Genomic DNA, 15,551 nt, shown 5'->3' with positions numbered 1-15,551 from the left:
ATTGCACAAACAAAAGAAAGACAGTCGATTTTATATTATCTCTTCTGAATAATGTTATTGACGATATTGGAGAAGAAAATGTTGTACATGTGGTTACAGATAGTGAAAGTGCAAACAAAGCTGCTGGACAGAAATTGATGATTGAAAGACCTCACATGTTTTGGTCACCTTGTGCTGCACACTGCATTGATCTTATGCTTGAAGATATTGGTAAGATGACAAAGGTAAAGAGGTGCATTGATAAAGCAAAGCAAATAACAAGTTTTATATACAATAGTGACAAAATCGTGAACTTAATGAAAATCTACACAAATGATCGTGAATTCTTGAGACCTGGAATCACTCGCTTTGCTACTGAATTTATTTCTTTAGAAAGTCTCGTCCGGTATTGTCAAGATTTGAAGAGATTGTGCACTTCAGTTGAGTGGCGTGAGTACAACAACACAAGCAAGAGAAGAAAAGATGTCGAAAAAGTTACAGCGATCATTTTGGACACAAAATTTTGGAAGTCGGCTCGTGATATATGCACAGCAATGGAACCTCTCGTCAAAGTTTTGAAGTTGGTTGATCAAGACAATAAGCCAACGCTATCGATTATATATGAAGCAATGGATAGAGCTAAACTATCTATAAAAGAAAGTGTGAAAGACTGGCAATTGTACTGGGATGTGATTGATGAGCATTGGTATAATCAATTACACCAACACCTACATGCTGCAGGTAAAATTAGATTATATTTACAAAAAAATAAATCCATTGTTGTGGTTATCGTTATATAATTTTAAATTTGTGTGTTTTTAGCATATTTTCTCAATCCAATGCTCCAATATTCTGGAACATGTGTTTACACTGATGAAGTAAGACGAGGATTGAAGACAGTAATCAAAAGACTAGAGCCCGATTTAAATACACAAGCTGCAATGATTAATGAGGTATTATATTTATAAGTTTTGCTTAACATATTTTATATCCAGTATACTATAGTTTTTATCAAACATGTTTCACAGATTAAATTGTTTACTGAACAAATTGGAGAGTTTGGATCTCCACTTGCAAAAATGGCGGTTAAAAAAGTCTTCCAGGTTTGAATTTCTTTATGTTTTTTCATAGATATTAAAGTTATACAATATATATCATATGTTTCATTTCTCAGCTGAATGGTGGAATGAGTATGGTGAAGAAGCTCCCCACCTAAGAAAACTTGCAATTAAAGTTCTTAGTCAAACATGTTCATCTTCTGGTTGTGAGAGAAATTGGAGCACATGGTCTTTAATACATACTAAGCTTCGCAATCGTTTGGCGATTGAAAAATTGCATAAATTGGTATATGTCCATTACAATATGCGGTTAAGAGTAAGAAATTTGATGCAAAAAAGTGGAGATGATGATTACTATAGTCCTATAGATCTTGATCACATATTCAAAGATGATGATATTTTAAATGAATGGACTAGAGATAATGAACCCTCTATGTTGCAAGACGATGACTTAGAATGGTTAGATCAAGGTCATGAAATATCAAATGCCCAAGAGAGCAACAAGAACAAAAACAATGAGGGCACCTCAAGATTATCAAAAGGAAAAGGAAACATATTAAATGAAAGTGATGAAACTGACAATGACGATAAAAGTGACGACAATGATGATAGTGGTGATGGGAACAATAGGGAAAGTGGCAAAAAACCTGGAGACGCTGATCAAGCATGTCAAGATGATCAATATGATGCTGGCATGTCATGGGCACGGGGGAAAGAGAATTATTATGCAACACAAGACACTGATCATGGGTATCGTCCTGGGATAGAAGAACAACGTCGCTTTTTAGCAAGTTTGACAGGGTTCTCGAGTGCTGAAGATGATGAACATTTTAGTGGATCTTCAGATTCATATATGCGTGTGGAAGAGGAAATAAAAAATTTGGGCTTGGGGGGTCACCATCAATTTCAGTTTGGAGATGGTTCGAAAAATTACCATTGGAGCTCTCAAAATTTTGGTCGTGGTGCCATTGGATATAATGAACCAGACTTTGGGTATTCTCATGGTTCTAGGAATAATCAATTTGAGAGATTTTCTAATAGTTGCCGAAATAGATATCATAATCCTCAAGCACCAGCAGCCACTGGTATTAGACATGAAGGTCATGGTTCTATATCTTCAAGTGAGGCCAGTAATTCTTTTGGACATCAAGAATTTGGAGACTACCATCATCGTGATGATACATTATTAAATTCTCCCTCATTACACCGTATACATTCATTTTCAAATCCACTATTTAATGCATATCCACCAGGACAATTTAACACTGGTTTATATCAGCAACCATATAGTGGAGATCAATTTTCTCAACTGAATCCCGAAGAAGAATACACTAATGATTTTGTTCCTCCACGTCATTCTTCATTGTATTAGTCTCGATGATATAACATTTACAGGTACCTTTCTATATAAATATTTGTTTTCATCAACTTATATTTCATTTCTCATTGTTATTTTATTATCATATGATATGAGTAATTTAATAAGCTTAACATTAATTTCACTAGGAACATTGGAAAGCAAAGAAACTCGGTTGATGTGAGATGGTGAATCTTGAGTCTTTTTCCCGCTGCATCCATCAATGAAAGACTAATAAAGAAGAGACCGCAAGTCAACTATTTCTATTGAGAAATTTTCATTACAAAGTGTGAAAAAAACTAAGTTAATTATAAAATTTTTCTATTTTAATTGATGTTAAATAATTTGTAACATCACTTTATATAAGATTTGATGGTTATTATTAGTCTATCACTCTAAATTGATTCAAATTTGTGCGAACTTATATATATCCAATCGAAAATATTTTAATGTTTTAATTAATTAAATACAAATAACTTTTAATAGTATATTTATTTTTTGATATGATTGGAAATATTTTAAATATAATGACGATATAAATTGTGTTCAATAAATTGTTAATAAAATTTTAAAAATATTTAAATTTCTTATTTACATCAAATATTCTATTTAAATGATATTTATTTTAATTTTTTTATTTCTAAATATTTTCCAAAAATTTTAAATTTTTATATATTTATAATATTTTTTTTAAATACCCGTTCCGCGACCGTTCCGCGAAATTTCATTGTAACTGGAACGGTAGCATCCGTTCCGATCTCCGCGACCGCAACAGCGAACCATGGCTGTGATCCTCATGATTCTTCGAGTACACGAGAATGTCGTCTATGAACACTATCACAAACTGGTCAAGATACGGCTGAAATACGCGATTCATGAGATCCATTAAGATCGCTGGCGCATTCGTCAAACCGAACGGCATCACAAGGAACTCGTAGTGGCCATAACGAGTCCTAAAAGCAGTCTTGGAGACATCAGCATCTTTCACCCTCAACTGATGATAACCGGAACGTAGATCAATCTTGGAGAATATCGAAGCTCCCTGCAACTGATCAAATAAGTCATCAATCGGCGGAAGTGGGTACTTGTTCTTCACCGTAACCCTGTTCAACTCCCGATAATCAATACAGAGCCTCATAGAACCATCCTCTTCTTCACAAATAAGACTGGAGCGCCCCATGGTGAAAAACTCGGGCGAATGAACTCCTTGTCAAGAAGTTCCTGAATTTGCTTCTTGAGTTCTACCATCACTGTCGGTGCTAGTCGGTACGGTGCTTTTGAGATTGGTACCGTACCTGGCATAAACTCAATCGAAAACTCCACCTCTCTCTCAGGTGGCATACCGGATACGTCCTCAGGAAAAACGTCTAGAAAATCTCTAACAATGGGAACATCGGAGGCTGACTGACTGGGTACCTCGGGAACGGATACAAAAGTCGCTAAAAACGCACGACACCCTCTACGTATGAGCTTCCTAGCCTGGACACAAGGTAAAATACGCGATAAAGGAAAGTACCTGTCTGATTCGAATAAGAACTGCGCCATCCCAGGCGGTCGAACTGGAACAGATCTCCGCTGGAAGTCAATCAAAACTTTGTTCCGCAATAGCCAGTCCATACCTAGAATGATGTCAAACTCTGGCATCGGCAGTACGATAAGATCCGCATAAACAAGATTGCCATGAAGCTCGAGGTCTATGTCTCGGATCACATTGGTAGCTGTCATCTCCTCTCCAGAAGGCAAAACTACTGAATACGCCACATCTAACCCAACGGTCTTGACCTTGAGGAAGTTAGCAAAGACCTCCGAAATAAACGAGTGAAAAGCCCCTGAATCTATCAAGGCTTTCGTAGCGGAACCAGATATAAAAATTCTCCCTGAAAGATTGGAACGTCAAGCTGAACCCAATAATCACTAGAACTAACTTAATAGACATGCAAAGGCCAGAGTTCTTCTAAACTAAATTCCCGAAAATAACACTGATTAGAGCATGTAATCCTATCATCAATTCTATGTTCAAAATCTTAATCCAGATTCCCAAAACAATGAATTTCAAATATTAACTTAAAGCTTTAAGATACATGTCATGAGCATGGTGTCTGGGTTTGTCTCCGCTGCATGGAGAGCAAAAACTCTGCCTTGGGTAGGCAGACTCCCATGTGGGCACTGCTGCAGCAAGTGATCTGGACTACCACACTTGTAACACTTCCCGGAACCATACATACACGCTCCAGCATGGCGGCGTGTGCACTTAGGACAGACTGGGTGATCAAAAGTCCTCGGGACTGTGCGTCCCCGCTGCTACTGTTGTCCTCTGTTTCTGGGTGGGCCATGGAAAGGCCTCTTATTCTGTGGCTGCTGCTGAGGAGGAGGGCGGTGTGGCATTTGGACTGGTCACTTGCCCTGGCGATCCCTCTCAATGTCAATCTAATCTTGCTCTGCAGCAAGAGCTCTGAAAACAGCGACTTCAAAGGTAATAGGGCCAGCCACCCTAACATCGCGGCGCAAGATCGACCGTAAACCATCTAGAAAGTGCCTCAGCTTGGCACCCGCATCATTCGCAATCAGGGGCACAAAATGGCAGCCCCTCTCAAACTTACGGATGAAATCCGTAACAGTCAGCTCTCCCTGCCTCAGGGTCATGAACTCCCTGGTCAATCTAGAATGCACTTCGTCAGTAAAATATTTGGAGTAAAATACCTCCGTGAAGCGCGTCCAGCTCAGCGTAGCCAAGTTCAAATCTACTGATGCTCCTTCCCACCATAAGCGGGCATCTGCTCCAAATAGATATGTCACACAACGACTCTGTCCGCATCCCCAAGCTCCATAAACTCAAAGATAACTTCGAGGGACTTGATCCAGTCCTCGGCAATCATAGGATCGGAAGTCCCGGAGAACTCCATCGGCCTCATCTTCATGAAGCGCTCATAGGTAGCCTCGGGCCCTGTCAGCCTGGCTGTCACAGCGTTGTTCCCCACAAACTGTGCGAAGAACTGAGTCATCCCAGCTAACATCTGGGCATTCATGTCCGGGGGAGGTGGAGGTGGTAAATTTCTCTCTTACCTCTAATTCTCACCGTCCTCCTGGCGAGGCTCATCCTCTCTCGTGCGCTCAAGAATGCGTCTAGGAGGCATACTGTTCCATACATAACCCATACGTAACTAACATGCATAATCTATATTATTTCTTTAAATTTAAATAAATACTGCAAAATGATAATCTAGACATAAATCATTTCATGGAAACATGCTGTAAAAATATTTCATGCTTTAAAAGAAATGCGTAAACGTAAAACTTACAGACCGAAGACGTGACTTTGTGAGCTTCTCGAGGTCAGTAGTAGTACAACCCTTTACAAGAACATAGGCTCTGCTACCAGCTGTAGAGGCCCGAAATTCGTATTTGAAAAATTGCAGAAAAATTTAAAATTTTCTTTTAAATTAAGTAATATGCCTCATTCATAAATTAAACTGATAAAAGGTTTAATGTTCAACATAGCAGTGGAAGTAAATGTCTTTTTTGAAACAACAAATTTAAAATAAGCAATCGCGATAAAAATGTTTGATCATAAAAATGATAAATGAACTGAAGCATGAGGTCCTCGGGTTCCTACTACTGCCGACCCAAGATGGCTCACTGGTCCCCGCCCTCAGTCTCGACCTCATCAGTACCTACAACAATCAAGTCTAGTGAGTCTAAAGACTCAGCATGCATATATCGTAGATAACAAGTAAATATATCATAAAATTTCATGCCGTGTAAAGATATCATGTCGTAAAGCTTAATGTGAAAATATCTTGTCATGAGTAATTATAAATACGTGCATAACTTAACTGAAAATCGTAAGTGAAATGTTTGCTCGATAGAGCCCTGTCATGAAATAGCATGTAATAATTTTCTTTTGAGAATATGTTCTACGCATGTGGCCCATAACGTGAAATGAATCGTCTGATCAGACTAAACCACAGTATACTGGGCGGTAGAGATCTACCAATACATGAACATGAACCGGTCATTGACCACCGGATGAAGTGTTAATCCCATGATAAGCTGCAATCCCATGAACGTGAAGTGGCCACAGGCAATATCGCATATATCTCAAAAATGAACATTTTATATTTTTATGCACGTAATATAATTAAATGTCCTGTATTTTTTTACCGAAAGGGTTAGATCGTTCCCAGGCTCGCTGCGACCTAATTCTAGCATATCATGATTAAAATACACCTAAAATGATGACATAATGCTCTTAAAATTACAGTACTCGAAATTTGTGGAATGGAGGCCAAAAACATGAAACGCTCTTTCGAGAGTCATTTTGGCACATTGCACCGTAACTTCTCGTACGACCTCTAAACTTAACCGAATCACGAACGGCCAAAAACATGACCTTTCTAACTCAATGAGGCACTTTCCAGTCCAATTCCATAGGCTAAAAGCCAACCAAGAACTCAAACGAGCCTCTGAACCGGAGCACCAACTTGCTGTCAAAAATACAGCAGCAGCGTTTATGCTCGCATGCTTTGTTTTCGAGACTATCGGCCATTGGGGATTGAACCACCAACCAGAGCCTCTTACCAACATCCTAAGGTATGGTTTGAACCATGGCTAAGGGCCCTAGGCCAGCCACAGTCCAAACAACACCAGAACAACCCGAAAATCTTCAGCCGAGAACGCATATGCACGCGTGGGGTGTTGCAATTGTTCTTGCTGTCATGGACCATTCCAGTGGCCATTTGATTGACCATGACATGATCTAGACATCAAGAGGTATGGTATGAACCATGGCTAAGGGCCAGAAGCCAACCAAGATCCACACCAAACCACAAAACCGAACACAAACTTACACAGAAAATTCAGAAAACTGAACCGTGGATCACATGCATTGTTTTGTTTTAAAATCGGGGGGGTCGGGACCGTGAACCAAGCCATGAAAGGGCATCTTGGTCACATCCTAGACATGCCAAGGAGAGGTTCGGACCATGGCTATAGCCCCTAGGGCAGCCGAGATCAGAACACACGCCTTAGCCACGCAAGATTCAAAGTTTGAGATTCGAAATGGCAGCCGGGACAGTTGCTGTCGAAACGTGCTGCTGGGGGCGAAAGGGTTCAAACCAACGGACCAAACTCTTCCTAACACGCCCTAGGACATGACCATAAGCTGCCTTGGGAGCCTAGGATCGATCCAACCTGTAAATCAACCAAAACGAATCCCAACGTGAAGCATGAAGTGAAACCGAAAATCTGTACAGAAGTTCGAAAGTGTTGCAGCCTTGTATCGGTTTTTTTTTTTGTGATTAAAATCATGCACATGTGATGTAAAAATTTCAGTATATGACTTGATTGAGGAGTAAATAAAAACATATACATGCCTGGATTTGTTTTGAAAGAAAAACAAATGAAAACATCGACGCGGCGCGGCGGAGACGGAGTGTTCTTCACTTTCTTGTTTCTACTCGATTTTCTCTCTTGTTTTCTCAAGGCTCTCTCACGATTTCTCTACTGAAAAAGGCTTTGAAATTTCGAAAACAGAGAGAAGAAAGTGTCTAGGAAATGAAGGAAAGGTTGCAAGATAAAAGGAAGAAATGAATCTTTCTATCTTTCTAATTTGTGAGATAAGGAATGATTTGATATCAAAAGATTTTTGAAGGAAAATAAAGGGTGCACTTGGTCGAATTTTTGGTCTAGGAACAAGGGAGAAAATTGCTTAACTATTTATTTGTTGGTGATTTAAAAGTGGGGGAAATTATCTACCTAGAAAAGATTAAGGAAAGATATCAAGGAAATGAGTTGTCAAACAAATTTTAAGTCTAGAAGGGAGGAGCCGATTTTATTAGATATTTGGGGTGAGAATATTGCTTAATTATTAATTATTGAAGATTTAAAGTTTGAAGGAATTATCTATGCCAAGAAGGGATAAAGAAAGATACCCAAAATTGTGAGTTGACAAATTTAAATCCTACAAAGTGAAATGGCCGAAAATTGTAGAGTAATGGGAGGGAAAATATTTCTTACATAATGTATTTTTAATATCTTTAGTGTTTTATCTACCCTTTAAATATTTTAGTGAATTAATAAATTAATTGTGGAATAACATTATCTTGCATGCATAGCTAAATCTTTAAATTACTTAAATAATTCCTTAAACCTTCTTTTACATTAAATTAACTTATTATTTATCTTAAATAAATTCTAGGAATGTTTTCTTAATATTAAATTTTATCTCAAAACTCTAACTCCAATCCGGCCTCACTTATTTAACTGAAACGATAAAACCATACTTATGCGATTAAAAATAAATAATCATGACTAACAACTTTAAAATGCTTTAAATAATAAAGAAATCATTTTTAATTTAAATACTAGAAATTATGCATGGCTTATACGTAGTTTGATTTACGGGTTCTACACAGTCATTTTACCTATGGGTAGTACGTAAAGGATGGGCAGTGTCCCAAAGAATCATAACGCATGCTAAATGATATTCTAAAACATTTATGATGAAAATATAGGATTTTATGATTTATGATAAAGCTGCGCAATTTTTACTGTTAAAATGTTATTTTTTCGAATGAGGAAAGGACGTGATATTTTATGAAAAAAGGTAAAATATTTTGAAGGATGTGAATTGACTGTGTAAAAAATGATATGATATATAATTACTGGGAATATCGTGAATGAGAAGGTCCCAGAAAGAGCTCGTTCACGGGAGAAGGTCCCAAAGAGAGTCCAACGATCGTATTTCCATTTATGTCGGTGCCTAGTGCCCGTCCTCACGTGCAATGGTGAGTTAAGACTGATCAGTCGACCACATGATACATCTAGTCACTTTCAAGAATCAAACTTCACCCAAAACGATAAATGATGGAAAGCTTTATGATTTGACGATTTAGGATTTAAATTATGCTTACAAATTTATGTTAGCTTATTTTGAATAAAATTATGATTTTTAATGCATGTGCTTATATATGTATTATTTGTTACTCATGTTTAAAATGTGCTGAGTCATTAGACTCACTAGGTCTGAATTTTGCAGGTGAGAATGAGATTCAGGGAGGCACTGACGCTTGAGTGGATCGAGTCCGACAGTACACTTCCTTGGGACTTTATTTTTCGCATTAGCTTAATAGTCAAAGTTTTAAATATTTTGTTAACGATTTATTATAGATTTTTATGCTTTATTTTGAGGTTAGTTTGATCTTGTTAAAGGTCGATTATAGAGTTTTTGATTAATTAACGAGTTAGGGATTTTTATGCACTTTAAATTTTAGATGTTAAATTATTTTCGATTATGGAATTGTTAAGTTATTTTTTTAAAGATAAATTTCGAAATTCTATGTTCAAGTAAAAAAAATTAATAGGATTTTAAGGTTTAAAAGTAGTGGATGTTTCACAGTCTGTTGTTTTATAGAAGTGCTGAAATAACCTACAGGAATGATCTTATTCTTACACTTACCTATTTATTTTTCACTTGACAGTAGGGATGTAAACGAACCGAGTCGAATTGTATCATGCTCGAGCTCGGCTCATTTAAGTATATATAAGCTCGAGCTTAACTCGAGTTTTTATCATGAGCCTCGAGAACGACTTGTTTTTATATGACTAAGCTCGTGAATAGCTCGAGCTCGATTCATTAATGGATCAATTATCTTGTTTAAGCAGTTTGTCGGACTCATTTTCGAGCTCGTCGATTATTCTTAACCAAAATAACTACAATATGAGAATTTAAAGCGGTAACTTCTCATTTTATAACATTTCGATCACTTCTCTTTCACTCTGATATCGTTGTAGGACAATTAAAGTTTCCTTCTAATGCTTGAGTTACACTCACAGCCAAACAAACTAGTCGAGCTCGGGAACAGGCTCACGAGCTTACAAGCCGAATAACTTTAAACTCGAGCTCGACTTAATAAAATTGTCTAGCTCGGTTCGATAAACTTATACAACGATCTCGAACGAGCTTTTTATCGAGCCCAGCTCTGAATAACTTACGAGCAAATTGGTTGGTTTACATTCCTACTTAACATATTCTTTTACCCCTTTTGGCCGTGCGAGTTTGGAAGAGCTTATGGCAAGTGCTTTCCAACTTTAGCTAAAATGTAACCTTGTAATTTCTTGGTCAACAAAAGTTATTTTTTTTTCTTTTCTATTGCTTTCATGCACGGTTCGACCAAACATATGTTCTTGGGAGATCTTTTTTAATATGATTAAATTTTTTAGACATTTTTTTAATATGTATCGTGTAAGTAGAGATGCATGGATCCGAAATTCCGAATATAAAACCGTATTAACAAGGAATAGATGAATTTTTAAAAAGAAAAAGGGATATAGTCAAGAATGTTTATATACACACGAATATGAGTATAAAACCATACATTTATTTCATCGACGTGAGTTCCTGTCTACTAATGTCCTTTGAATGAAGTATCTGTACAATGTTTATCACGAATGGACTCGTATTTAATCTTGTATACGTTCTTATGGTCTTACTGTTTACTAATTTTAATGGAACATCGATCCACGATTGGTTGTTTTTCGATTAATGGCTTTCAATTGCTGGCTTTGCCAAAGCTTCTTGGAAATGGGACAGCATCTCTGGCATCATTGAGTCCAGTAGCATAAAGAACAAAAGGATCAAACAAGAAGCTGAAACCCGAGCATTTTGCGACACCATGCTTGTGAAGATCAAGGTACCATTCGGACTGCTGGTTTTCCAATCCGAGTTCCTTAATCCTACAAAGATCAAAGATTATGATTAGCTATAACTCATGAGCAAAAAACCCCGACAGCACAACATTTTCTCACCTTGTGCCCAACATATTAAAGCGTTCTTCCTTTTGGCTTCCTCTAATCAAAGGTCCAACCTAATTTATGATTAAAAAAAAAAATTGCATGTCATATATATATGCATGTATCATAAGATATGGTAATTGAACAAAAAATATGTTGATTTAAACCGAATTTATGCTTAATTTCTACCTTTGGCACGATCATTTCAAATGATGCTACGGTTCTTCCATCATCGTTCAACCGTGTGTAGAATGGCTCAAGTTCTCTTGGTTGGTTGTATATGACAAGTGGTTTTTTGTATATTTCTTCGGTTAGATAGCTGCCACCAAGCAAATAAACGTGAAAAGAGATTAGATATTTCTTTCTACTTGTACAAAGCATTCAAGTGTAATCTGCAATCCTGTTTTTTAGACCTTTTATGTTCTTCACTGAGAGAAGCACCCCATTCAACTTTTTCTCCGAATTTCTTCTCTGTAACCTGATTTCGTGATGATCATAACAAAGTAGAAGATATTACGATTTCTTGAAATTTTTATAAAGGAGACAGAAGATCAGTTTACCTTCTTCAAAACTTCAACTGCCTCTGTGTAGGAAACCTTTTCAAATTGGCTTGTTAATATAAATTGAAGCCGATCAACGACAAATTTGTCAACACGTCTTGAGATGAACTTCAGGTCTTCAGTGCAGTTCTCAAGAATCCACTTGGAAATGAACTTTAAGAAGTCATTTGCACAGTCCATTGAATCCTGAAATTTTCAAGAAAAAGTGAACCACCTCATATTTTAGGATTTTGTAAAAATTTAAGTTTTCATAAGCAAAATCCAAATCCCAGCTCCATCCACACTTAAGCAAAATATACCTCTATGTGGGAGAATGCCATTTCAAGCTCGGCTATCCACATCTCAGCCAATGATTTATTGGAATAATTTTTATTTGCACGAAATCTTGGTCCAACTGAGTAAACATTTCCAAGGGCGCACCCGTAACTCTCCAAATGCAAGCGACCAGTAACAGTCAAATAAGTCTTGCTAGAAAAGAAATCCTTAGAGAAATCAAATTTGTAAGTTTTCGTAGATTTTCCAATTTTTGCCTTTAGTTTTTCTTCCAATTGTGATGCTAATTCAGTAGTTTTCTTGAGGTCCTGAGTCGCAGCAATCAGTGCTTCCTCGTTGCTTTCGGTTCTTTGAAGTTCTTCAACTTTCTTACTCTTTTCTTTAACGGATGCTTTAATCGATTCAAGTTTCACGCCCCAAGTGTCATCAGCATTGCTTTGATCCTTGATTCCATCGGTACCAAGAAGAGTTGTGACTAGGAAATTTTCACCAAATCCCTCACAATCAGTGCCGGTGATTATGGGCACTTGCACATTGAGAAATCCATTTTCTTGGAAGAAATTATGTGTTGCTTGTGTAAGAGCATTTCTGATCCTCATTACAGACGCTACCTGCGAATAATGCATCAATTTGTGGAAAATAAACGTCCCTGACGATAAATTGAATGGGGTAGATTTCATTTTCAGAACTCTCAAAGCTCTAAAATATCGAAACCTTGGTTAAAAAATAGATACAAGTTAAGAATAGAGTGGCTAATACCGTTGTTGTGCGTGGCCTAAAATGAGAAGAATCCCTTAACGATTCGAGAGGCAAACGCTTCTTCGACAAAGGATATGTATCCTGATCAACTGTCCCAATATAAAGTATATTCTCTGCTTTAAACTCCATGATTTGCTTCCCCTGCAGTGATGGTTTTTGCAATATGCCTTCTGCATGTATGCAAGTTCCTGTAGGCATCACATGACTTGGAGAAGCTAAAGCTGAGTCCACCAGAACCTGACCCAACACCAACACAATCAACATGAGAAAAGGAGCTCCAATTTTGATTGAATGAGTCAAACGATGTTTTTGTTGGACGCGTTTAAACACTCGATCACATCAACGATTACAACTCTCGTTTGAATAACTATAGTCTATCTGATACTGATAGAGATCATGCTTGTGCCAGATTAACACAAAACAAGTTTATTACTCTTCCTAAAATTCATGATGTGTTCCAATTCTTGTAGCATCAACTTTAACGTGTCCGAAGTGGTGGAATTGCACGAGGACTTGTAGACCGTTGATATTTTACAATACATAACGTGAAGGAAACTTAACCAAGAAATAAACTTATACAAACCTGCAAAGAAGAAACAGAAGATCCATCACTGATTTGCAATATCGAAATCGAGGGCTGTGGCGGTTTAGGGACAACAGAATCCAACTTGTCACGAATACGAAGCTCGCCTACACCTAAAACCTTCATGATAGACCGGAAAAATGGTAACCGAGTTTGAATAATTTCAACACAGCTCGTATATTTCGGGCCAACCACCTCCGGAGCTGGCAAAGGCGGTTCCTTTCTGAACTCACGGGAGGACTTCACCCATCCCCCAATCATTACACGTTGTCCAATCAACCCCACGCCGCCATCGGAACGGCCTAATATGGTTTTCAAGACTACCCTTTTCGAATACTTTTGAAGGGCAGCTGGACCTTCGACAAGGGCTTGTTCAGAAGCCATCTTAGATGAGAAAAATAAGGAATATCGTGCCGTAAACTTCGAATGGAACAGATTATCTGTTTTGTTGGGATTGTGAGGGAGAAGTAGGATTATATATATATATATATGTGGAGATGCATATAGAACAGAGAAACGATGCTTTGCTTTGGCTTTGTTTGAAGGATTGTGGAGGAAAGAAAGCTTGGGAACTTTGAAGGAGAAGGGAAAGGTTTGGTATTCTTGAAGAGCTGGGAATCGCGGGAGTTTTCAAAACGTAAACGTGCTCTTTAAGTACTATATGCAAATCAATTTAGCGATTGAGTAATTATGACAAGAAACAAGGACCTTAAAAATTATTACACTTTGTCGAGGATTTCTTTGCCTAATGCGTCAAAATCCAGTCGCATTTGTCTGGGTTTACTTGGATAGAATTCCCCCGAGGAAAATAAAAAAAAAATTATTAAATTTAAGAATTTATTTTTCATTTTTACTATCGAAAAAAAAAAACCTAAATCATAAAATATATATTATATCGTGTTCTCAACATACCCTAAATTTTAATTGATTTGTAATTTAAAATGTTTAATTTATTATATATTTTTAAATAAATTTAATGGAATACAATTTTTATTTTTCTTATTTAGTTATATCAATTTTGTGTGCATGTATTTGCTTCAAATTTATAAAAATGCATAATGTGATCTAGAGTTAATCAATTGATATAAACGAAATGCATTTATCGAGAAACTAAGCTGCTTCATAAAATATATATGTTTAATATTTTATTAATATAATATATATAATTTTAAAGTTCATCTTAAAATTGTTAATAAAATTTAGTTTATTAAAATTATTTTATAAAGAATATACTATACATAATTATTTGAAAATAAAAATCAACCGAAAATTTTGTGATAAAATTTTATTTATTTGAAATCAAGTTGATAAAGAGTATTTTGGGGAAAATAATCCATTTTGATAATTTGGGTTTTTTATGTAGAAAATATTCGAATAGGTTTTAAAATAAAGTAAAAATTGCTTGGACTTTTGGGCATTAAAAACAGTTATTGGCTAATTCCATTGATTTTTCCTTATAATTATAATGTAACATAAAAACATACATAGAGCTTGGAAAATGGCTATCACTGGTATTTATATATTTACAATTTTATGTATACTACAAAAACGCATATGAGATTGTCTTACAAGTCAATTGTATAAGATGTATATCTGACCCAACTTACTCCATTAATAATATTAAATTTTATTGTTGATATGAACTGAGTCGATCTATGTCATGAATGGATAGACTCTATGTTTCTTCAAAATTAATTACCGTGTAATTTATAGCCAACCAATCAGAAGTATATAATACGCTTTATTGGGCTAATATTTTGGAACAAAGATTCATAAAACTTTAATAAAATGGGCACCTCATGTGCATGTATAAAATATTTTATTAATTAAAAAATGATAATTTTATAATATATCGATAATTAATGCATATAATCTGCCATAAGCACAGCTTTCCCATCCGCCTCGAAGTTAATGTGATTTCTTAGATTATTTCAATTCATCAACCGATAAACCTAATCTGTTTTAAATATTTTTAATGAAGAAAACATTTTTTTCAAAAAATCAATTTTATATTTTTTGTCCCCGACACAAAATCAAATCTAGGTTATAGTGGGCCAGTCAAAAATTTTGGGCTATTTTAAAATATATTTCTCTAATCAAGGAACCTGTAGGATTTCAAAATCTGAGTCAACGTTTCTCTGGCTTGACCTCCCGTTTCTACAACAAGAAGTCAGCTTCTTATATTTAATTAT

At 36.3% G+C, this 15,551-nt stretch overlaps 2 protein-coding genes across 2 annotated transcripts; one reads left to right on the top strand and one right to left on the bottom strand.

The window, feature by feature from the left end:
- The first annotated feature begins 484 nt into the window (after positions 1-484).
- Positions 485-1,630, top strand: LOC142530004 (uncharacterized). The gene is made up of 4 exons (XM_075635753.1): positions 485-720; positions 802-932; positions 1,008-1,082; positions 1,154-1,630. Exons 1-4 carry the CDS (start codon positions 534-536, stop codon positions 1,193-1,195), a joined length of 435 nt encoding a protein of 144 aa, XP_075491868.1. The 5' UTR covers positions 485-533; the 3' UTR covers positions 1,196-1,630.
- Positions 1,631-10,722: 9,092 nt separating this feature from the next.
- On the bottom strand, positions 10,723-13,824 carry LOC142530092 (asparagine--tRNA ligase, cytoplasmic 2). The gene is made up of 8 exons (XM_075635865.1): positions 13,360-13,824; positions 12,777-13,013; positions 12,044-12,628; positions 11,745-11,930; positions 11,598-11,662; positions 11,374-11,503; positions 11,200-11,258; positions 10,723-11,127 (listed from the first exon to the last, which is right to left on the bottom strand). Exons 1-8 carry the CDS (start codon positions 13,741-13,743, stop codon positions 10,944-10,946), a joined length of 1,830 nt encoding a protein of 609 aa, XP_075491980.1. The 5' UTR covers positions 13,744-13,824; the 3' UTR covers positions 10,723-10,943.
- Between the last annotated feature and the right edge of the window lie 1,727 nt (positions 13,825-15,551).

This window comes from Primulina tabacum, chromosome 16 (assembly GCF_025594145.1).
Source record: "Primulina tabacum isolate GXHZ01 chromosome 16, ASM2559414v2, whole genome shotgun sequence".
Taxonomy (NCBI): Eukaryota; Viridiplantae; Streptophyta; class Magnoliopsida; order Lamiales; family Gesneriaceae; genus Primulina; species Primulina tabacum.
This window is presented reverse-complemented; position numbering and strand designations above follow the sequence as displayed.